Source organism: Terrapene carolina, unplaced genomic scaffold, assembly GCF_002925995.2.
Source record: "Terrapene carolina triunguis isolate 2854851 unplaced genomic scaffold, T_m_triunguis-2.0 Scaffold53, whole genome shotgun sequence".
NCBI classification, from domain to species: domain Eukaryota; kingdom Metazoa; phylum Chordata; order Testudines; family Emydidae; genus Terrapene; species Terrapene triunguis.
The window spans coordinates 20,072,753-20,098,112 of NW_020664404.1; the positions used below are offsets into that span (position 1 = coordinate 20,072,753).

Below are 25,360 nucleotides of genomic sequence, written 5' to 3' on the forward strand. Positions count from 1 at the left end.
AGCACCCCTGGCAGCTGCCCCCCGGAGCACCTGTGGCCTCCTGGCTCAAGTTTTAGTTAAGAGTATATAGTACAAGTCATGGACAGGTCACAGGCCGTGAATTTTTGTTTACTGCCCATGACCTGTCCATGACTTTTACTAAAAATACCCGTGACTAAAATGTAGCCTTAACCACCATTACTGCACAAGGTGAGTAACTTGTTTTTGAGTCAGAATCCTGGATCACTTTACAGTGCAGTCTGTTAATTGAGTTTTCTTCTGTTGAAGGCTCTTTTTAAAAATGTGTATCCTTTAACTATCTGAATACAGCTTTCAGGAAAGGGGGTGGACAGGAGGAAATTATTTAAATTCACACCTTAAGGTTTTAAAAAAAAAACACTTTTTTCCTGCATAGACAAGGCCTATAACTTTGTCCATACAGCTGGTTCAGTTGACACCCACTGTCAGCAACAGGTATGTTTGTAGTGTAGCCAACACTTTAGAATAAACAAGGCCAGTGATCAGTCCTGGCAAGCTTTGTGGCAGAGGTGGCATTTTACTGTTTTACAAAGGAAAGCTTTCTTTAAATACCATTCTTTATAGGCAAGGATATCTGTTGATTCACAGAGGGGCTTGTTACGATGGTTTCTGCTGCAAACAGCAATTTGTAATTAACTAGACCATCTTTTGACTTTCTCAAAATACTCAGTTTCCTTTCAAGGACACCACTGGTTTTTATGAACTCTTGTTTACATTTGTAAGTCTTATGACTGCACAGATAAACAGATGATAGTTTAAAAATGCTTGCATTCCCTGAGGGTCTTCATATTCTGATAGTCATAGTTCTTTTCTAAGTAAACTGATTCTCGGTGGAGAATGAGAGAACATTTACTGGCTTTCATTGCCTGATGAGAGAGAGTACTCTGCCAATACCTTTATGAATAATGATGCTGGAGTAGAAGCTGCATTTTAATTGCTGTAGGACTGGGAGTAAAAAGCAAGTTGAGAATTCATTGCTATGGAGGGACACATGCTAGTTTTATTGGCACATTAAAAAAGTGGAATAGGACCTAGAATAAAGACTTTCACATGGCCATGTCACAAAGTAGACGAAGGAAGCATTTAAAATACTGTTGGTCTGAGTTGCATAACCAGGGTTGGACTATGGACTTAAAGGATCTTCAGTCAAATTTATGTTGCTTTTTAATGTATAAAATTGTATCGGGACTGCCATGTTACTGTTCCTTTAAGTCTTCCTTTTTAAATATTAACGGGGAAAACGAAATTTCCATAAAATCTATTCAGACATTTATTTTTGAATAGAGTATAGCTAAGTGTTTTGTTTGCACCCATGTATTTTTATTTTTATTATGAATAAAAAACAGCTGAAAATCAGGACTTATGAAGTACAGATTTGGCTATATCCTTGAGTCTGTAACTTCAGAAATGTAAGCTACTAACACTCCTATTTGGGGGGAACTGACTTCTATTCTGTATGCAAATGAATTGTTCTTTTATTCTGTGGCTAGAGTGACTGAAGTGGCACCAAAATTAACCGCTATCCTTAGTGATCCTCTACCCACCACTGCAAACCTACCATTTTTCTTACCTGGTTATTGCTACAGTCTATTTTATGTGAACAGTAGGCATCGCACCTAGGTCTAGCTTAGGGTAAGATAACTGAAGAAAATTCAGGGAGAGATTCAGCTGGGCCATGGGTTCTTTCACATTGGAGATTATGAACAGGTCTGGGATCATGATCATCCTACTTTTTGTATTGTTAAAAGGGGGTGTTTCTTAATATAGATGAGGTTGAGAAGCATCGGGGTCCCTAGACAGAACAAATCTGATGCCCTCTCTGTCAACTTGAGCAAAAACAAACAAGCAAACAGAAAGAAAACAAAAAAACCCCCAAGTTTTTATCATGGTAGTAATCTTAGTTAAATCTAGACTTAATTTTTTTTATTTTTTTTAAGGTAATGCTGCTGGAGTGTATTCTCATTCTGCATGAAATATCTTTTTGGGGAGGAGCTTACTTTTGCTGTAATTTCTTTTCTCTAGAGGGGCTAGGTTGGGGAGGAAATCTAAGTAAATCTTTCTTGTTCTTTCTGCAGATTTGATTGCCCCTAGCTACAAGGCTTCTTTTTCTTACCCTTTTGTGTGAAGATTGCTCTTGTTGCCTGATTTGTTTTTAAGTGTGCTATACATCCATTGCTGTGATTTTTAACCATGCCTAGAAATGTCATGTGCCCCCCACTGCTTTAGGTTTTAGAAGAATGCTCTGATATTAATAATCCAATAGCAAGTAAAAAAGTCATGCACAAAGTCTCTTTGAATCTGGGTTGATGGAAACACAAGATTTAAATCTCCTTTACTGTTTAATTTGAAAGCCAAGACATCACTTCAGTGTTTAACCAGTTTGAAGATGAATATGACATATTTTAAAAAACTTACTCTTGAAAGCTGAGAGAATATATTGCAAAGAATTGATTGGGTTTTTTCTCATATCTTTCCTGGATCACATTTTTAAATGTGATCCAGGAAATCTGACCTTGTGTTGCCTACCAGTTTGTGGTAGCAAAAAGTGAAACATTGGAAGGCAAAAACACCTTATCTGTTTGTTTATGGTTCCAAGAGAGCTATGGAAATGAGCTGTTAGCTGTATATTAATATTCTCCATTGGGATACTAAAATTCATTGTCCTCAGAATATTGCTTTGTTTATAAGCCATATACAGATTTTGATAAAATTCAATAAAATTGACAGCTGTCTGGACTAAAACTTTTTTAATATGTATTTTTGCATACATTTTAGTTTTGTATTAGAGGCATCTTCAAAGAAATCTACTTTGGGAAGTAGATTACGCTAATTGGGAATAGAGCACTCTTATTCCAGAACAAGAGCATCCACACAGAGTTAATCAGGAATAGCTAGTCTACTTTAAATTCACACCCTACCTTAATCCAAATTAACTTCTCAGTGCAGACAGCTGTGTGGGGGAACCCTTGTGGTGGTGGCTGCCAGTGGTTCATACCTTACCAGCCACATTCTGACACTAAAATGGAATTATCACTGTGCTCTTATGCTTGGTTAGAATGGCATACAAATAGCATTTTGGTTAGTATAGAAAAAAGCATTCTTGATCCTTCATGGACCTAAATATGAAATGGATGGGTACCCTAAAACAGATACAAAGTGTAATTGGTGAGTAGGCAAAATGAGCATTTTGAATGAAAAAAACTATAGAAAAACTACAAAACTGACATGTTTCCCCATTGAAGCTTACAATGGAGTTGATCTATCCTACAGTTCCCCCTGCTTTGCATTTAAAATAAAATTAATGAACACTTCTACTTGTTCCTGACCCCTGCCTTCAGCCTCAGAATGCAATTGGGCTGTGCCGGCTAAGCCTGACTTGTCTCTGCATTCAGGGCACCTTGTGAAAAGGGCCATGATTTTGCACAAAAATTATGATGATTTAACTTTTGAGCTACATGTTGTCTTACTTATTGAGCTCTTATGAAGTTTTTAAATATTTTTCCCTTTTTTCCATTAGATGTTGTTTGTATTTTTATTGGGCCTTAAGAGTATAAGGGCAATAAAAATGCCACTGACCAAATAAAATAATGTTGCTGTTGGAATGAATAGCTGACACACAATATATAATCATTTTGAGCATCATTTGTGCTACTGGGGAGTCTTAATATGGTGAGATGTACCTCTTCTTTTGATTCTTATTTCTTTAACGAGGTCCCCACACAAAGCCTCTTCTCCCTATACAACTAGTGGACCTGCCCAGTGGTAGACTTTCCCTTATTTCTTTATTCATTGTCTCTGGCTCATCTTCACTAGACAATTAACCTTATGGTTCCAGTAGACTTTACTCATAACTGTGTGTCAAACACAGCATCCACTGACTGAAATGTCCTATCCAACATTCTGCCTGTTCAGATAGCTCCTCATGGTCATTTTCTGATGTTGAGCTGATTTTTCTAGGGAAGACCAGCCTGTTTCCCTGTCCCCATCCCCTTTTCTGCATGACCAAGTGAAAAGGATTTTTAAATAGTTTTGGCAGAAGCTGCGTTGTGGGGAGGCAGGGATAGGATACCTTCTTTTTGAAACCTTTTTGCCACAGCGGCCTTATTGGTGTATAATGAAGCATGGATAAGGCAGAGACTTGTTGCTACTCAGCGTATCCTGTCTGAAACCATGGTAGCAACAGCTGGTGGTATTTCTTTGATCACCAGGGACAGGTATCTTTTTCTTCTGAGAAGAGTGTTAAAACCCCCAAATCTCAGCATCTCCTTTCTCATACCTCCGTTGGTTACTCTTGACCATTTCCCCCCCTGAATTGTAGTAGCCAGGGTAGATTTGCAATACGAGCAGCAATAGGAGTTTCTATAAATTAGTAACCTATTTTTATGTTGGCTTTTTAATACGATATGGTGATTTTTCTCTGAATATCCCATCATTAGTACTGCATTTAAGTGCTTGAGATAGGGCAGATGGATATGGCACACTTTTTGTGCAATTGTGCTTTTTTTTCATTATTCTGGTATATTCTCTACCTATGCAGCAATAAAGACATCTGCCCTGTCTCATTTGCTACTGTTATCCACCTGCAGATAATTGCTGTCAAGTCAATCGCCGATCTTTCCCTCATGTCTTAAAGTATTGCTTTCATTTTTTTAGGTGTCTATTTGTGAGGATTACAAATGTTTGAAGTCTTGTATTAGAAGGCCTGTATTGTCCATATGGACTGGTCACCAGTGGAGCTGAAGTGGCATTACAACAAAGCAAGGGAGAGTCAAAAAATAGGGTCAGAATAATTGGTGAGAAAGTTATGCACACATGGGCATGTGTACTGACAATATTGGCCAATGATTTCTGCTGTGTAAAAAATCTTACCTTGCACTTGTAGGTGTAAAGAGTGACGTTCCCATATTTTAGGAGTGTTAATGTGTTCGGTTATCTTGTTTTCTAGGTTGCATCGCAGCGCATAAGCTCAGTGGATCTCTCATGCTGCAGTCTGGAGCATCTGCCTGCCAACCTCTTCTACAGCCAGGACCTCACGCATCTCAATTTAAAACAGAACTTCCTGAGGCTAAACCCCAGCGTGTCAACAACTAGAGGGCTTAGTGAACTACAGAGGTAAATCAAAAAAAAGCCACGTGCTTCTAGCCACATCCTCCATTCTGTTATTACTCACTGTGTGTAAGTTTAGTGATGCTTGGTTTGCAGGAACTTCCCTAAAGGTATATCTGCAAGAAGACAAAAATGTGTATATTTGTGTATGGAAATATGCTATGGAGTGATAGATTCTGGTCTTTTTTATAGATAACTAATTTGGAAAATGTGTGCAGGGTGCTGATCAAATTCCCTAAAGAATTTGAATGTTCTCTGAATTTTAAGCAAGCTTTTAAAATCCAAAATAGTTTCCCACATTCACGGTTTCCTTACACACCTGAGCCCAACTTAAATCCATTGATCTTTCACATGTTTGATCATCAGTGTACTTTTATGATCAGATGGGTTCTGTTCCACAGCTATTAACTGTGTAGGACTTTACATAGGTGTCAGGAAAACAAACTAGTAAATTAAATGTGACATCTACCCCTTTTCCTTTTCCCTTCTACCCACTCCTCTAGCAGCTGTGACCTTAATGATTCTGTCTGGATTTGACCACTAATATATGTGACTGTTTTCTGATGGGCATAGAGCAAGAAGGAACAAATTGATAGTAAACCGTGTCACTGCGTAGTTGGGGCATGAATATTGTGTCTGCGTACATCCCTTAGAATTACAGAACAGACTAGCTGTTCATATTCAGAAAGAGGGATGTTTCTATATAGCAAGTAAAGATGTTTTGCAATTTCCGTGGTGCCTGAATTGCAAAGTGCACTGGATTATTTGTGAATGATCCTATACAAATGTATTGTAATATATTATAGCCAGCACTTCTAATCCTTTTCTTTTTGAAAAATATCCAAAAAATACAAAATGGATTATGCAGGCTGCTGCATTTTTACATAATCTCCAATTGCCTTTTAGAAAAACAAAAAATTTGGCACTGTAGGGGATGAACAAACCCAATAAGTCTGATTCACAAACAAAACAGACAGCATTTCCAGGAACAGATGAGCACAGCCAGAAGTAAACTGTAGTGGAATAGTTGATTTGATGCCCTCTAAAATCATATCAGAAATGTTGTACTACCTTATGTTGCCAGTTGGAGATGAACAAATTGGTGAACATAAGAACCAACTTGCATCTTCAACATGATACAGTTTTGCTTTCTTATTTTTAATGTTAGAAAAGATACAGAAGTCCTTTTTTGTGCACAGAGTGGCTTGGTTCCAACTGCTGTTGAAAAGGGAAGTGTTCAAATAACATGGCAGGCTACTCTCTTTGTATGCCACGTTTGTTCTCTGCAGGGTGCTGCAGTAGTAGGAACTGCTATAGTGCCTCAGTGAAAGACAGCAACAAGAAGAGCCAAAAAATGCCCTCAGACAAACCTGGGGTCTAACCATAAAGCTGAGAGAGAGCTCATTTGATCAAATAAAACTTCTCCTTCCTTTCCACTCCTCTTCTGGTCTCAGTTTCTGCTTTACAGCAGGGAGGTCTAGGAAAGCCACCTGTACCTTAGGGCACAGAACAGAAAATTTGCCTCGCTCCTCAGGAAGGAAGCCACTCCTACTCTGCCAACGAATGACAGCGCGGTCTGCACCCAAGGCTCAGAGTTGGCTGAAGATGAACTGCTAAAGGTCTGTGGACCTTTTCAAAGCAGAAGAATGAATTAATAGGCAAAACAGTGGTGCTCTGTGGATGAGAACTCTGCCTTATCAACCTCCTCCCCCTTGGCTCTACAGTTCTTTTTTCTGTCTCACATGTCTTACCTAGATTGTAACCTCCTGAGGGCAAGGTCTTTCAGGCACCTGGCAGACAGCTGGAGCTAAGTCAGGACCCTTAATGCCTGTCAGGGTCCCTGACAGAAGAATTCTATGCCTCTTCAGTGCTGACAGGAGCAGTAATGGGGACCTTTAGGAAGCATTCACCCTAAATCTGTAGTGACTCTAGTTCTGCAATACACTTAACCTGTTTTATACAAAAATGAAGACACCAAATACATAAAGAAATTAATTCTTATAGCACTCTTTGGTCACTAGTGTATAGTGGCCTTTCTGATGGTTATCTAGTAGGTTTGGTATCAGCTGGGCTCAGATATCTTTCTGGTAGTATTTGTCAAGGGGGCTTGCACTTCTTTGGTAACTCCTTGAGGTGGCACTCAAACTCCTTGTTGGCTGGCCCCTTAGTGCCAAATGTGGGGAGTAGCTTCTCTCTGAGGCTGCACAACAGAAATGTTGGGAAGGCTGCAACACTACACCACTGAGCCTCAGCAGTATCTTCTCTTAAGTGAGCATCAGCTTGGCAAATGTCGTTGACATCTCATGACTTACTGACCTCACACTGGAGCCAATCCTCTGCAGCCATCACAGCACTAACACTTAATCCATCTTCTGTTTCCCACACCCATTTGTTGTCACCATTTCATTGTTCACCTTGAATTTCCTAGGCATCCCAGGGAGTGGGCAGTCCGGCCAGACTGTTTGCAGTTTTCTGAGAGGAGTAAGCCTCCTAAAGAGGAAGCGAGATTGTGAGAGAAGGCAGAAAGGGAAATAAGAATGTTCATCTAGACTCAACTGAATGTTTCTTTTGTCCATCTTAGGGAGTTCGACAGTTCCTTAACAGTGGATCTTCAGCTTAGGAGTCAGACTATACGTTTGAGTTACTGGCAGAGTTACTGACACTCTGAGAACTTTCATAGTTGCCACTATAGATCTAGTTCAATGACATTGAATTGCATAATTGTTCAGCAAGCAGGGAACATGCATTCCTGTGAAAGGCAGAGTATAGGTAACTTAATCCTTCTCTCATTTTCCCCCTTGTAAAATGGGGATACTACTTCCCTACTTTACAAGTGTGTTAAGTCTTAATTTATTATATGTAAAGTGGTTTGAAGTCCTTCACTGAAATGTAGCATAGAAGCACAAAGGAAACAACCCTTCTGTGCTTTACCAGGAACTAATTCTTGAAAGCATAGGTCATTAAACTGTAGTAAATGTCGTCATTGAAGTCAAGAAAAATAAGATTGTAAACTAATTTTTATTACTTAAAATGAACAAGAATTTGACTAGAAAAAGACCCAGGGGGGTGATTCACCATTGTGCAATCATTTATACCAGCGCAAAGCGAGTGCAAAACCATTGCCATACTGATTGAGTGCAGTGTTATAGACCTACTTTGCTCTGGTGCATAACTACACAAGGGGCAGGGCCTTAGTGAATCTGGCTCAGAAGCCCTTTAGTCAGCAAGGACAATGATTTGAATGGGCATAGAGATGGAAATGCTCTCACCCCTAGATCAGGCCTCCTTGGTTCAATCTTGAATCAAACACAGTTGGTAGGGCAGTCTGGGAAAGCTTGCACTGCTGCTACAGCTTGTGGGGGTCCTGGTCCTGTGAATAAATAATAAAGCACTTCACCTGTCCCAGGCACTAACTCCAGCACCTCTCACGAATGCTTAGTTCACATACGTTAAACTTCTTACAAGAAGAGGCACCTCACAAGAAGGAAAAAATACCAGCTTTTTCATTACCAATTAACTACAGGTAACTTGCCTTAACTGAGATGTTGGTCATAGGGATGCCACCCAGCCAGCATTTCATTACTATCAGTCGATAGCCACCTGGTGTACATTTTGGATAATATTGTTTTAGCCAGGAGTGGATGTACGTTCAACAGCTTCTGAAAGAAATCTGTTTGGAACCGGCTGCTTGAAGATTATACTGTGAAGTTATTGTAGTTTGTTTTTGTTTCTATTTTCAAGATCATGTACCTTGCAGGGCTGAACAATACATAGTCAAAACTCTGGTTCAGTATGTCATGTAGATAAACAAAACCTGATATGGTGATGAATTGTTAGCTTTGTGAAGGCTTGCAAAGCACTAAAAACACTTTTCTTGTTGGCCTGCCTTCCTCAGCATCTTATTCACATTAAAATAAGATGCCAGGTCTGATTATTCCAGTGAGGGGACAGGACAGAGTAGATAAATAATAATCCTGAGATTCAGTTCTGCCCTCAAATATAGATATTCATTGCTGCGTGCTCTAGAAAGAAGTTGTATAGTAACTGTGCATTTGATATTTTCCAAGTATTGTAAAAGGAAGAATCAAGATGTGTTAATTGTAAGTTTGGCAGCTTCATGCATCTCTTTTGGAAGGGGGAGGAGTGGGAAAGGACATATTTGCTTGGGGCATGAGATAAGTAAACATTACTTTGTGAGACCATTCATGTACACTTGTTTTATTGCTCACTTAAACTTGTTAAATCCACTTTGTAGTGTGTTTCTGATGGTCCAAAATTGTAAAAAGAACTTAGAGTACTGGGTAGTTTTGTACCAACACCTATATTTTTCCTTTTTTGTGCATGGTAGAAAATAGGGAACAAATATTTGAATCTAACCTTCAAAAGTAGGTGGTGTGAAAATTCAAGTACAGTAAAAGATAAATGGCTTATTGAGGGAGTTGAGTTTACTTGCTCCAGTTCACAGTGGCTTCTTTAAAGCTTATAATATGGTGATGCCTTTCAGGAAAAGTATCCCCCAGTTGTTGCAGTAATGGATGCTAATGAAATACTCACAAGGCTGGTATCAGAGCAGTGGGTGGGATGGGGTCCCTTCAGTCACTTTTAAGCACTATATTGCAAATGTACCTGAGCTGTTGTCGGACACACATTCAAAAGTATTAAAATGCCACCGCTTTTCTCTTCATTTTTAGCAATAAAGCTTAATTTTTCAGTTTAACAAAAAGGTTAGGATTTACACTTGCACTGGTATTCGTACTCTGGAAATGTTCTAAAGCAGCTTGCATTTGGATCAGCAATTTAAGGAGCTACATCAAAAACATTACACTTGGAGCTGCAACTGCTGTTTTTCCTTTATTTACAATTAAACTCCTCAGATCCTTTACTGAAATGCAAGAGATAATTCAGATTGATTAGTTAGTCCAGTGACTTCAGTTCTGAGGTTTGAGGCAAACTCATGATTAAAATTCATTGTTTGCTGCTGATCTGTTTCACTGTGGCAATACGTTTAGATTGAATACGTCTCATTTAGATTAAATACTGATACGAGACACACTAAGAACATTGTTTGCTTGTAAATGATGGAAAATGATTCAGTCAAACGTTTGTCATTAAACAATGTTTTAGTGAAAGCATGCAACTGAACTTCAAGTAAATAGTATTGGCAAACACCATTTTCGTCAGCATTTTCTAGCAATTCTTCTTATGACGCCAAGGAACTAGCTTTTCCCCCCACCCCTTACATTGTAATTAAGGTTTAATAATTAACAGTGACACTATAGATTCTTTTACAAATACATACATGCAGTCATTACCGGTTTCCTCGGGGCCTCTCTCAGAAATCTAATCTCCTCTCAAGCATCCGTTACTTGAAATTGCTTTAGACAGGTGACACAGCTTTAAATCTTCCAGCTTTCACAGGATATGACAAAGCAAAGGGTTTATACATTATGGATGCTAGCAGTGAAAGTGTTTTGTTTGAAAGACGCACAGGAATTCAAAAATAATCAAATACCCCAAAGAACAGGAAAATAGTGTCATGCTTTCCAGAGAAATTTATAACCTGCAAATGGTATATTCTGGGGTTACAAATGTACACAAGAGGAGGAAGGGGATAAGGCATTTAATAGCTCAGTAGCTCAGTCATAGGAAAATAATCTCTCTATAAGGGCCCAATCCAAAATCCACTGAAGTCTATGGAAAGAGATTGTTTGACTTCAGTGGGCTTTGAATCAAGGCTTAAATGCTGAGGTATTTTATTTTCATAACTGCAGATGCTGGGAAGGAACTTATTTTTACAAACGGTAATTCACTGCGTTACTGGTGGGTGGAGAAAAATAAACTTTTAAATAAAATCTTATTTTACAAATAGCGGATCATTAAAACTGAACGTTTTTTAAAATTGAACTTTTTAAATGACACGAAAACAGCAATCACTTTCTAGTCCATTTTGCCTTTGTTTTGTTTGCAAAATACCGCAGTGTTTGAGTTGCAAACATTGTAAAGGGTTGTTTTAAAAGTTACCATTTGGAATTTAAAAAATAACATAAAAGCACTTGTTAATTTTTTGGTTTTTAAAACAGTGCGATCTCTTTAAATAAATTTAAATAAATGGTATTCTATTGTTTAACAGTGCGATTAATCATGATTAATTGCAATTATTTTAATCGCTTGACAGCCCTAGGAAAAAACCTAGATATGCTGCTTCGTATAGAACAGGGATGATCATCTATAGCTGCCAAATTTGGAAAAACTGTCCCTGGAAACACTTTTCAAATAAAATGGCAAGAGCACTAAGTCTCCAGAAACTCTGTGCATTCTGGTTTAAAAAAACATTATTTATATACAAATGCCTTCGTTAATAGGTCTGGAAACTCGTTTTCAAGCCTTTTCTTAAAGGCCTGTTTATTTGCCAAGCTGACAATCTACTAAATCCTATATTCTCTGCCCCACAAGATTACAATGGTGAGCATGGTAAGAAATGTCAAAATAATAAAACGCTGTATTGTAATATTGCATCATTGTGGCAGATCGCATAATCATACTGTGCTACAAGAAGATGAGCTATAAAACGCATTATTACAAAAATACATAAAACCAGTGATATGTGAACCCCTCAAAGGTCAGAGTCTTCCTAAGCAGAATAAAATGTGGTTGATACCCTATTTGCCAGCACTCCTTAATTGTGAGGTCCTTTAAAGCTCTGATCATGTGAGCAGCTGCAGGTGGCTCAGGAATCTGAGCTCAGTTACCTGTTCCACCTGTGACCATGAGAGACCTCTTCCATCTGCTGAGGGGGCTGCTGCCTGTAGTTCTTGTGTACCCCTCAGTGTCCTGCACAGAAGCATCAGGGAGCCAACCACATCCCTCAAAATGAGGCAATAGAGGCCTTAGATGGGCCTTCTTCCACTTGCAGTGCAGTAACTGTGGATAAGGTCATATTGTTTGGGTAATAGTGTAGGAAATCAGGGGGAGGGGACAACAACGTAACCTTCTATTGGCAGAGAAGTTGGCAGTATTTGTTGGAAACTGGGGTGAGGCTGACTCCACGGGGTTGAAGGACTTGAGAGAGGGGAATTAACCTGCTGGATTGTGGGGTAACAGATTGGGTTCTGGTGCAGACTGCTGAAGTTGAATTAGTACTGAAGGGCAGAGGCTGCTTCATGCCATGTGAGGTGAGGTAGAGAATTGGAACAAGCGATGTCTGCTGGGGTTAGGAGCGGCTGGAGAGGGTGGGTGAAAGTCTGTGGAAAGATGCTGAAGAGAGTGCTTGTAGGAGAGGAGAGTGGGGTTGCCAGGGAGTGGTGGCTGAGGAAAAGAATGTCATGCCAAGAGCTCTCGGGAGGAGAGGAGACAAGGATGGGAATGGTATGTCCTAAATTTTTATGTACATGCTTTGTGTTCGTTTCGATTTGAATTTTCATCCTGAAAATGTGCACACATGGGGGTCAGGAGGGTTTTCCAGAGACAGTTACAAAATCAGGAGTCAGACCCAAACCACGCAATTCGCTCAGGATCTCATGATTTCAGATCTCGTGTTTCTGGATCTTTCATGACTTTGACAACATACTCATTTCTTCTTCGAGTACTTGCACATGTCCATTCCACTGCAGGTATTCCGAGCATAGTCACTGGAAAATTTCCCCTCAGTGGCACCCTTTGAGGCGGCTTGGATGCCCTCTGGTGCTGTGTGCACATAATGCCGGTAAAGGGCCCAGCTGACCCCACGCCCCCTCAGTTCCTTTTTACTGCCTGTGGTTGTCACTGGCCCTGCTCTCCTTGCTACGGCAAGCTTTTCTCATTGGTCTGTTTTGTTTTTTTTCACTGTAGTTGTATATAGTTAGTGTTTGTAAATAGTTTTTTAATCCTAGTACGTTAGCATAGTTGTTTTTCTCCATTAGTTAGCGGAGTTTTGTCCATTCCCGGCGCTGAGGCATGCCTCAGTAACCGGGCTTCTAGCCCTGTCTCTCCTGCAACAAGGCTGTGCCTTTGAGCAACCTGCACTCTAGTTGCCTAAAGTGCTTGGATGAGGCTCATGTCGGGGATCATTATCAGATCTGCCTTGAATTCAACCTCATACGAAGGAGGACTGGGAGTCCAGGTTAAAGCTCCTTCTAAGGGAGGCAGCACTGAGACCTTCCTCTGAGCCAAGCTGATCTGAGTCCGAGAGGAGTGCTCATCCCACCATACGGGAGTCCTGGCACCGTTCGCAATCCCGAGTGCCAAAGAAGCAGCACAGAAAGAAGCTGGCTGAAAGGGGACATTCCCCCACACCAAAGACAGCCAGGCATGGGGAGCAGAGTGGAGTGTGACCTAGATCAGGCTGCTTCTTTGCCTCAGCATCACAGTCGGCACCATTGACTCCGGCCTTGACTCAGACACTGAGTCTGATACCAGACAAACTGGTTGCACCAGAGGAGGGACAGCATGGCACCAGCGCTATTGCCTCTCAATGAGGCCATTATGGACCCGGTGAAAGCCCTGTGGCTTTCCTTCCCCCCACCTTGAAAAGAGTTGAGAGGAAATACTTTGTCCCTGCCCGTGGCTATGAGTTCCTATACACATACCCCCTTCTCCCTCCTCCCCACCCCCAATCCCTGGTGGTGTCCGTGGCCAACAAGAGGAAAAGGCAGGGTCTGCAGGGGGCAACTTCTAAGGCGAAAATCTCCAAGAAATTGTACCTTTTCGGTAGAAAGGTGTACTCTACCGGGGGGCTGCAGCTTGGGATCACTAACCAGCAGTCCCTGCTGGACAGATGTGACTTCAACATGGAGTCCCACATGCTGAAGTCATAAGGACTTGCTTCCCCAAGAGGTCAGGCAGAAGTTCTCGCTGGTGGACAAGGGGAAGTTGATAGCCAGGGCTTCCTTGCAAGCTGCCCTGGATGTGGTGGACTCAGCAGCTAGATTCATGGCCTCCACAGTGGCCATGCAAAGGAGTTCATGGCTACAGTCCTCAGGTCTCCCGCATGAGGTCCAGCAAACCCTTCAGGACCTTCCCTTCAAGGGAGCTTCACTTTTTTCTGAGCAGACCGATGTGAAGCTCCATGATTGTATAACCTAGGGACTGTGGAACCATAGCAGGAGCTTTAGATGCAGGTTGCCACTCCCTACTGCCTTGGCGTCAGTGTGTGCCCCTTCCAGACACCCAGGGGGTGCTAAGCAGAACTTCTGATTACGACGCTCAAGGACGTTGTACCAGCTTCCATATTCCCGGTTCCTGTTTCCCCTTTATTAGCAGACCGCCTGTATCACTTCACCAGTGTGTGATCTTGTATCGCCATGGACAGTTGGGTGCTGAGCATGGTGGAAGTGGGATATACCCTTCAATTTGTTTGTCTCCCCCCGCTCCCACCCTCCCTCCCTGTCCCTCTTCAGGGACCCCTCTCATGAGCAACTTCTAGTCCAGGAGGTGCATTCTTTTCTCCAGGTGGGAGGTGTGGAAGAGTTTCCATAGGATTTAAGAGGGAAGGTGTTTTACTCCTGCTATTTGATCATCCTGAAAGCCAAAGGAGGTCTCAGACCTATTTTAGACCTATGCCAGTTGAACGGCTACCTCAAGGAACTAATGTTCCGCATGGTTTCTCTGTCTTCCCTCCCTGGATCCCAGGGACTGATATGCTGCCCTCGATTTAAGAGACGCCTGCTTTCACATATCGATCTTCCAAAGCCACAAAAGGTTCCTCAGGTTTGTTGTGAACCAAATGCATTATCAATCTGCAGTACTCCCGTTCGGCCTGTTGGCAGCCCTGCGGGTGTTTACAAAATGCATGGTGAAAGTGGTGACCTTTCTGAGGCAACAGGGGGTGCAAGTCTACCTGTATCTGGACAACTGGATAGTGAGAGGCCGGTCCAGAGCTCAGCTAGTCGAGCCTCCACCTCATCCAGTTGACATTGCAGGCCAGAGGCTTGCTAATAAATGTGAAGAAGTTTACCTTTACTCTGGTGCAGCGGATAGAGTTTATTGGAGCGGTGCTCAACTCCACCCAGGCCACAGTCTATCACATCCCTGATAGTAAATCTTAAGGGCCACCCCATTACAACAGCCTGGTTTTGTCTGAGGCTTTTGGGTCACATGTCCTCATATATGTATGTGGTGCAGCACACAAGACTGCACCTCAGACCCCTTCAGACATGGCTGGCCTCGGTGTACTCTCCAAATCGCCACTATCTGGACTCTGTCCTCACAGTATCTTCCCCGGGGTCCTTGCCTCCCTCAACTGGTGGCTGGACCCGTAGGCAGTTTGCACAGGCATTCCCTTCTCACAGTCCCAACTGTCGATATCCCTGGTCGTCAGCGCTAGGCTGGGGAGCTCACCTGGGGCCCCTGAGGACTCAAGGCCTCTGGTCTCCAGAAGAGCTCTTGCTACACATCAGTGTCAGAGAGCTCAGGGCAATTCACCTGGCCTGTCAGGCCTTTCTGCCTCACATTACAGGCAAGAGCATGTTGGTTCTTATGGACAACATTGCAGCTATGTTCTATCTCAGCAGTCAGGGAGGGACTCGCTTTCCCCTGTGTCACGAAGCAATTCAGCTGTGGGAGTTCTGCATAGCCCACATAATCCACCTTGAGGCTTCTCACCTTCCAGGAGTGCAGAACGAGCTGGCAGATTGCCTCAGCAGGTCTTTCTCCAGTTACCATGACTGGTCCCTTTGCCCGGACATTGTGAGGGACGTTTTCCAGTGGTAGGGGACTCCCCAAGTAGACCTGTTTGCAACCCAGCACAGCAGAAAATGTCACCAGTTTTGCTCCCTGTGAGGCCACAGCCTGGGTTCACTCAGACACCACCTTACTCCCGTGGACAGGTCACCTGTACTACACTTTCCCCATCGGTCCTGTTCATGCACAAGGTTCTGCTAAAAATCAAGCGGGACCAGGCATGGGTCATTCTCATAGCCCCATCTTGTCCCCCTCAGCACTAGTTCACCATACTGCTAGGCTTTACAGTGGCGTCTCTGATTCTGCTCCCTCAACATCTGGAGCTGATCTCCCAGGACCATGGTCGACTGCTCCACCCAAACCTGAGCTCCCCCAAGTTGGCAGCCTAAAAGCTCCATGGCTAAATCTTGGTGAGATGACTTACTCGGAGCAGGTCTGCCAAGTCCTATTAAATAGCAGGAAGCCTTCCACCAGGTCTGTTTACCTCTCAAAATGGAAACAGGTCTCCATATGGGCTTCCCACCACACAGTCTCACCCACGCAGTCATCTCTGCAGAAGATACTTGAATATTTATTACACCTGAAACAGCAAGGTTTAGCTATCTCCTGAATTAAAGTTCACCTTTTAGCAATTTTGGCATTCCACCCCGAGTGGATAACCAGTCTGTTTTTTCACCAGAGATGTCTATCCGTTTCCTGAAGGGCGTGGAAAGACTATACCCCTGAATACAAGAATCTGGCCCTCCATGGGACCTAAACCTGGTCTTATCAAAACTTATGGGTCCCCTGTTTGAGCCATTGGCAACATGCCCCTTATCATACCTCTCATGGAAGGTGGCTTTCTTAGTGGCCATTACTTCAGTCTGAGGGTCTTGGAGGTCCCCACCCTCACATCAGAACCTCGATATACGGTCTCCTTTAAGGATAAGGTGCAGCTACGTCCTCACCCTAGCTTCCTCCTAAAGGTGGTTTCCCAGTTCCATAACAAGCAGGCAATCTTCTTACAGTCTCCTACCCGAAGCCACTCGCAACGAGAGAGGAACAATGTCTTCACGCTCTGGACGTTAGACATCCTGTAGCGTTCTGCATAGAAAGGACCAAACCATTCCGTAAATCCACCCAACTCATCACAGTGGTAGCCGACAGGATGAAAGGTCTCCCCATCTCTGCTCAGAGAATCTCGTCTCGGATCATATCATGCATCCGCATGAGTTGCGTCCAGGTGATTGTTCCACCACCAGCTACCCTGACCACCCACTCCCCAAATGCGCAGGCATCCTCAGAAACATTCCTATCACAAGTCCCTATTCAGGACATTTGCAGAGCAGCGACTTAGTCGTCAGTGCATACTTTTTCTGTTCATTACACCATTACTTAACAGGCTAGGGACGATGCCAGTTTTGACTGAGCAGTTTTGCAGTCAACATGCCCATAACTCTGATCCCACCGCCTAGGCAACTGTTTGGGAGTCACCTACAGTGGAATGGACATGTGCAAGCACTGGAAGAAAAAACAGTTACTAACCTTTCCTTAACTACTGTTGTTGAAAATGTGTTGCACATCTCCATTCCACAACATGCCATCCTACCGCTCTACATCGGAGATTAGCTGGGAAAGAAGGAACTGAAGGGGCATGGGATGGGCTGGACCCTTTATACTGGCGCTATGTGCACGCGGCAACAGAAGATGCCTGAGCCACCCTGATGGGTATCAGAGGGAAAAATTTCTGGCAGCTGTGCTTGGGGCACGCACACAGCCACAGTGGAATGGACATATGCAACACATCTTGAAGAACAACAGATACGGAAAGATTAGTAACTGTTTTCTGAAACTATGGAGGCGCCTACGAGGCATTTGCACCTCTGGCTTGTTACCATTCTTGCTGGAGAAGGAAGTTGGGGAGGAGGAAGTAGCATAATGGCGTGTTACTCCTCTACAAGGGTTTGGGGGGCAACCAGCAGACTTACTATCTTCTGTCATCTTCATGGGTCATACTTCCCTCTTCTGTCTTCCAGTTCGTCCCACTATTTCCTTTCCCTCTAGCTTCTTGCTGTGTCTTCCTTCCCCATTGTGGGGGAGGCAATGTCTCCTCTTCAGACTTGTCCCGTATGGCTCTCTCCTCCAGCAGAACAAGCTGAAGTGGCTTCCTCAGGTTGCCTCCTTTCTCTGGGAGAGAAAGGGATGTGTGGCGGGAAGCCCTGTAGCCTGCTAGTACCTGTTACAGCACCCTTTGCTAGCCAGATGCAAATGGCTATCAAGAACCAATTTCAGAGCTGTTACCTTTTCCCCTCGCCAAACACTCAAAGACTTGATGAGTGCAGTAGAGAAGGACAAGTGAAGCAATGGTTCTTGGGCCCTATGTTTTAAAGCAGCTGTGCACTCTGTATTTTTTTTTTTCAGGGAGATTTTATAAACACAAATCAATCTTCATTTGCTCTTTAAGTTAAAGGTGGGGTGTGTTGTCAGGAGGAAAGGAATGCTGTGCGAAGCGGGAAGATTGTGGAGGTCCCCTGCACTTTGGAGGCAGGAGTGCCCTATTTCTGTACCTACCTGTGAGCTTTGTATTTGAAGCAGAAGACTGAAATCTGACCACCTAAGCAAGTATTTAGGACAGAAGTGTCGTCATGACCGTGGCATCCCAAAAGTGCATGTTCACTATAAGCCTTAGAGGATTCTCTTGGATTGCCAGAGTTGGTCGCAAAAGCTAGCTTCCAGCCAGTGCTTGCTACTTCTGAGTTCCATTGGCTGCTCATGTTTATGTGGGCTGACAACACTGAGTTGGAATTTAAAACACCAAACAAAGCACTTAGCTGGAACATGTTCTGTGCAGAATGTGGCTTCTTTAGTTTTATTCGGCCTATAAATACTACTTAGAATTGTTACTGTCTATTTTTGGTACTGTTTCAGGACTTTCATATCCATCATTTTGTCTACTTGTAGTTACACTGTTTAGTTTTTTCTTTGAAAAACTTATAACTAATGTAAAAAAACCAACAAACCTAAACACAATAAATTATAAAATTCTGGACAAAAATACTGTCAAAACACCGAACAATTATAATTAACTAAATCTGATAGAATGCAAAAACTTTTGTCTGAAAAAGCGCTATTTTGTAAGCAGAACCACCTGAAAGCCGAAACTGTGTAGCATTTCATTTCTGTGTAGTTAAAAAATGAAGACTAAGTACCGGATGCTATGAAGTATGCTACAAAGTAAAAAGTGTTAGGCTAGTGTAGTTTGTGTAGCACTTATGGTGCATCTGGTGACTTGGATTCTTGTGGAATTTAATGAATCTGCATTACTAAACAGGACTTTGCTGCTGGAAATGCCTGCTTTGGCATGGATGTACTTTTAAAGCATATTGAAATAAATAATGGAGATTATGTATTGGTCTACTTCTGACTATTCCTTTTTGATGCAGCTTTAAAGCTGCTGATGTGAATTCTTTTGGTAAGCTTTTGTCTTTCATCCATTTTCTCCCATCCCAACCTCCGAAATGATAAGCTGAGATTTTTTACGTTGTGCTAGCATCTAACTTCAAGGACATTTTTATTACCATTTTAGTACAACTTTTGGAGAAGAATAGCTTGTAATGGAAATGGTGACTGACCTTCAACTAAGTGATGTTTGCATGTGTCACTACAATAAAACTACTTTATTTATAATTCTGTTGTCAATGACATTTTATAGAGATTGAGATGAAGTGGAAATAGAGGTGGCAAATGTGTTAATTCAGTCTCAAGATGTGAGCTTATAATTACAGTGAACTACATTTCTCTTTTGAGTTGATTAAGTTTAACATACTCACTTTTTTTAACTGCTCAAAGATGGGAGAGAATGATCAAATCAGTACATAAGTATAGCATGAGGCTTACTTTAAAAGGTGGTTAGCAACTAATTAAGAGAGAAAGCATGCTAGGCATTCCAGGGTTTCTGGAGTATGTCTGGAACCCTTCTTAGACCTTCCTTTCTAGTTCTTTGAAGTCTAATGCAAGTTAGTTTACTATTTCATATTATCTGTCACTCTCCCTTTCTGAATGGTTAATTGAAGAGGAATCTGCCCCTTTAAAAAAAAAAAAATATATATATATATATATATACACATACACACACACACACACACACACACACACAGTTTGTACTCTTTGTTAATCTGCTAGTGATCTCACATCACATCCGCTGCTTGCCCTTGTCTGTGTCCTCATGATATGACTATTCAGGAATAGGAGTTGTAGAAAAGTGATGCACCGACTACTTGTGATCAATAAAAGTTTCCCCGGTACTTTTTGCAAGAGCAGAGATGTTGTTCAAGACTTCCCGGCTCGTTTCCAGGGTGGGTATTTATATTCTGCCCATCTGAAATTCCCCCTGTACTTTCAATTGAATAAGATTTTTTTCACTTTTTCCTTATTCAAGAGCTAGTTCTAAATTTATATGGACTTGTTTTTATTTTTGCTTGTCTCTTTGATAAAGTATTTTTCTCTTTCAGCATCAGATACCTAGTAAAATTAATTTGGATGCTCATCCCTATTTTTTTTCTTCTGCTGTTAAGCTTGTTTTAAATGTAATATCTGGACCAGTAAGTTTAAATAGCAGAGGCATATTGCCTTCAGTAACTGTTTTAGCAATATATTGAAAAATTACAGCTGAATTTCCTGAGAATAAAATATTATGCTACTTGCTGTTAGATAGGAAAAAGTAGAGATTAAAATCTTCTCTAGTTTATTTGCACTTAATATTCCCTTTTATCTTGTAATCACATATGGTTAGTATGAAAACACATTGGTGTGCTCAACCACTAACTTAATTGGACAGCCTTTCTAATTTACATATACTTGGCAGGCTGGGATTCTGGTCAAATCTAGTTTAAATCATACGGTAAACTTTTTTCTTGACCATATTTTTTTAAAAATCATACTGCATTCTGGAATAGAGTAGTGGAGTTTTTGCTGTCCATCTTATTGAAATTCTGCATATGGTAGTTATATACACTTAATTGAATACAGTTTTTATTTTGGTTACAGTAGTAGCTGGATTATTTGCTTGTTAGCAACAGAAACTGGATGTCAAGAAAATTTGCCATAGCAAGGAAGAGTTAGAGATTGTTGAAAGCATCTTGCGCGGGGAGCTTTGTGTGTAATCATAGTCATTTGAAAAGCTTTTCTAGTATTTTTGGCACTTTTGTTATTTAAGAAGAGATTCCTGAAAAAGAAGGGTCCCTCTCCAAGCAGTCCACTTGCAGTTTAAAACACACTGGTTTCATAATTGTCAGGTTGGCAGTACCCGTCTGCAAAGAGGCACTCACCTCTTGAGTGCCTCCAATCAGCTGGGTAAGAAACTGCAGTCCTTTTTGCCCGGTGCCTCCTGCAGGCTACCGACCGACATTGGTGGGTCTTCAATTGCTTGGCCCTCTGGCTGAGTCGCAAAGTCCAAATGAACCCCTTCCAGCATATTAAGTTGTCCAACAAATAAGCAGTCTGTTTCCCTGGGCTAGGGTTTTCAGCCCCAGCTCTAGGCTCTTTAAATTCAGCCCTTTTATTCATGCTCCCTGATGAGGCATGTCCCCTTGTTGGGGTTTACACCACTTCACCTGTGGCCGGTAGGGGAACCCGGACTGCCCGCTACTCCAGATTCCAACCCAGGGACCCCCTGTACACAGCAGCTACATACTGCTTGCGTGAATCAGTGAATAGCAGCGTGAATAGTGCTGCTATTTCCATGGGCCTCATCCTACTGAACCTTTTTGTTTCCAGCCCATTTCAGGGCCAGGTTTTTTCTATCTCCAGGCCAGAAAGGAGCACCGTTCATCATTCCTCTGGTCCCAGCCAGTAACTGACGTACTAAGGCCAGGCAGCTCCTTTTATCTGGGCCAGCAGGGCTATGATTAGCTGTTTCTAGCTCCTCTAGCTCCTTTGTTCTGAAGATAGACTTCCAGTGTGGAGATGAGTATAGATTTTCACTTTCATCCCTTAGGATTTCCTTCTCTTTGCAGGTGGGAATAGTCTTTCCCCAAGGAAGTAGTTTGCAATAGGCTATTGCAGAAATTGAGAATTGTAAAATCCTGCTTCCTTGTAAAGTGTAAAGCACCATATAACTTCAGGTTGTTTCCTTTCACAAAATATATATCTTTTTATGGTCTTACTGCTTTTTGTAATAGAATAAAAGCGTCTTATGACTTGGATATAATCCTAGTTTGATTTAGCATCTGTGGCTATTTGTGTGTTTTGAAAAGTGAGCCACTAAGGTTTGAAGTTGCTCTTTGTGCAATGCGCTACATTGTCTTTGTATATTCTTCAGTGAAAGATATGCTTATTAACTTTTGTCTGCATATAGAGACTTTGAAGTTCGTCTTCACGAACTCAGGCACCCTTTACTGTGTTGGATCGAGAAAAAAATGGCAGGATCCCTGTAGTTTAGTACAAATGCCGTAAAACTACCAAGGACTTGGGCTTAACTTTTGTTTGTTTTTGTTTGTTTGCATGGGGATTTGAAAACATTTTTAGGAGGTAGGGTTATATTTGAGTTTTAGTTACTCATCCAATTAACTATGATTGTTAATTGGTTTGGTAGCCAAAACAAACTCAAATACAATCCTTACCCTAAAATTAACTAATTAATCTGTGTCTGTTCCCTGTTTTGGGATTATTTTCCCTGTCTGCTTTTGTGTGTTGTCATCCCCATTCTCAGATGCATTGGAGCCAGTATAATAACTTTGCCTTCAAAATGGAAGGGAAGAGATCTGAAGCACTCCCCTTCTTCTCAGGGATCTGGAGTGAAATCCTGGCTGTATTAAACCAATGGGAATGTTTTCATTGACTTCAGCGGGGCCAGGATATCCCTCTGCATCTGGATTATCGCTGAAAGATTGAACAGATCCACCCCCACTTAGCACAATCTTTGAGCCATCTAATTGCAGGGAAGGGTTTTCTCACTTGGAGAGAGCTAGAGTAGCAGGGGCCTTCATAAAGCTTTGATCCCGACAATTGTGTGACTACTTTAAAGTCTTAATGGCTATACCTTAAAGGGAAAAGAGATGCTGTCTGTCTTGTATTTCTGGCTCTAGGGTAACTAATCCCTTGGGGAGGCATTAACACTATTGTCCAGGAGGATCTCAAATGACAGCTAAGAGACAGTAACTTGGATTATTAGTAGTAAGAAAGCAATTTAACAATGTAAGCTATTTGGCAAATTCTTGTAATGAGATTGCCAGCCAATGTAGCAGACCTTTAGTGTAGGGGTAGGTTCAGTTCCAATACTTACTTGCCACATCCTGCTTGACTGCTAGCTAGTGCTCTCAACGTTCTGCTGGAGTTGAGGGAGGAGAAAACTTTTTTGTGGTGGTGGGGGGCTGTCTGAAATAATGTTCGATTGTAACCATAAAATAGATATATGAAAGACGAAAGAGATCAGTGGGAATATTGTTTTCTTTAATGTTTGTTACCTTATTACACTTGGGGTATGTCTACACTATGGGATTATTCCGATTTTACAGAAACCGGTTTTTGGCAACAGATTATATAAAGTCGAATGTATGCGGCCACACTAAGCACATTAATTCGGCGGTGTGCGTCCATGTACCGGGGCTAGTGTCGATTTCCGGAGCGTTGCACTGTGGGTAGCTATCCCATAGTTCCCGCAGTCTCCTCAGTCCATTGGAATTCTGGGTTGAGATCCCAATGCCTGATGGGGCCAAATACATTGTCGCGGGTGGTTCTGTGTACATCCTCCCCCTCCCTCCGGGGAAAGCAACGGCAGACAACCGTTTCGCGCCTTTTTCCTGGGTGAACAGTGCAGACGCCATACCGCGGCAAGCATGGAGCCTGCTCAGGTCAAGACAGCAGGCATTAACATTGTAAACATGTCGCGCGTTATTGTGCAGTTTATGCTGAACCAGAACCTGCGAAACCAGGCGACGAGGAGTATGCTACGGCAGTGCGGAGACGAGAGTGATGAGGACATGGACATGGAATTCTATCAAACCGCGGGCCCCAGCGCTTTGGAGATCATGCTGTTAATGGGGTAGGTTCATGCCGTGGAACGCCGATTCTGGGCCCGGGAAACCAGCACAGACTGCTGGGACCGCATAGTGTTGCAGGTGTGGGACGATTCCCGGTGGCTGTGAAACTTTCGCATGCGTAAGGGCACTTTCATGGAACTTTGTGACTTGCTTTCCCCTGCCCTGAAGCGCCAGAATACCAAGATGAGAGCAGCCCTCACAGTTGAGAAGCGAGTGGCGATAGCCCTGTGGAAGCTTGCAACGCCAGACAGCTACCGGTCAGTCGGGAATCAATTTGGAGTGGGCAAATCTACTGTGGGGGCTGCTGTGTTGCAAGTAGCCAAAGCAATCACCGAGCTGCTGCTATCAAAGGTAGTGACTCTGGGAAACATGCAGGTCTTAGTGGATGGCTTTGCTGCAATGGGATTCCCTAACTGTGGTGGGACGATAGATGGAACCCATATCCCTATCTTGGCACCGGAGCACCAGGGCAGTCAGTATGTAAACCGCAAGGGATACTTTTCAATGGTGCTGCAAGCACTGGTGGATCACAAGGGACGTTTCACCAACATCAACGTGGGATGGCCGGGAAGGGTTCATGACGCTCGCGTCTTCAGGAACACTACTCTGTTTAAACGGCTGCAGTAAGGGACTTACTTCCCAGACCAGAAAATAACCGTTGGGGATGTTGAAATGCCTATAGTTATCCTTGGGGACCCAGCCTACCCCTTAATGCCATGGCTCATGAAGCCATACACAGGCAGCCTGGACAGGAGTCAGGAGCTGTTCAACTACAGGCTGAGCAAGTGCAGAATGGTGGTAGAATGTGCATTTGGACGTTTAAAAGGTCGCTGGCGCACTTGACTCGCTCAGACCTCAACCAAACTAATATTCCCATTATTATTGCTGCTTGCTGTGTGCGCCACAATCTCTGAGAGAGTAAGGGGGAGACCTTTATGGGGGGGTGGGAGGCTGAGGCAAATCGCCTGGCCACTGATTACATGCAGCCAGACACCAGGGCGATTAGAAGAGCACACCAGGAAGCGCTGCGCATCAGAGAAGCTTTTAAAACCAGTTTCATGACTGGCCAGGCTACTGTGTGAAAGTTCTGTTTGTTTCTCCTTGATGAAAACCCACCCCCTTCATTGACCTGTTCTCTGTGAGCAACCCACTCTCCCCCTTCGATCCCAGCTTGCTTTCAAAGGAAATAAAGTCACTATCGTTTAAAAATCATTTATTCTTTATTAATTGATTATAAAAAGAGGGAGAGAACTGACAAGGTAGCCCGGGTGTGGTTTAGGAGGAGGATAGGAGGGAAGGAAAAGGCCACTAAAAAAGTTCAATATAATGACAGCCTTTTGGCTGGGCTGTCCACCAGGGTGGAGTGGGAGGGTGCACGGAGCCTCCCCCCCGCGTTCTTACACGTCTGGGTGAGGAGGCTGTGGAGCATGGTGACGGGGGAGGGAGGTTATACAGTGGCTGCAGCGGCACTCTGTCCTCCTGCTGCCGTTCCTGAAGCTCCACCAGATGCCGGAGCATGTCCGTTCGATCACGCAGCAGCCCCAGCGTTGCAGCCTGCCACA

At 42.7% G+C, this 25,360-nt stretch overlaps 1 protein-coding gene across 1 annotated transcript in view; it reads left to right on the forward strand.

The window, feature by feature from the left end:
* The window catches only part of PHLPP1 (PH domain and leucine rich repeat protein phosphatase 1), a 225,644-nt gene that overhangs the window by 140,551 nt on the left and 59,733 nt on the right, over positions 1-25,360 (forward strand). The window contains exon 4 of the mRNA XM_024203917.2: positions 4,964-5,130. Coding sequence (XP_024059685.2) covers positions 4,964-5,130 — 167 coding nt within the window. The remainder of the gene's footprint in view (positions 1-4,963; positions 5,131-25,360) is intronic.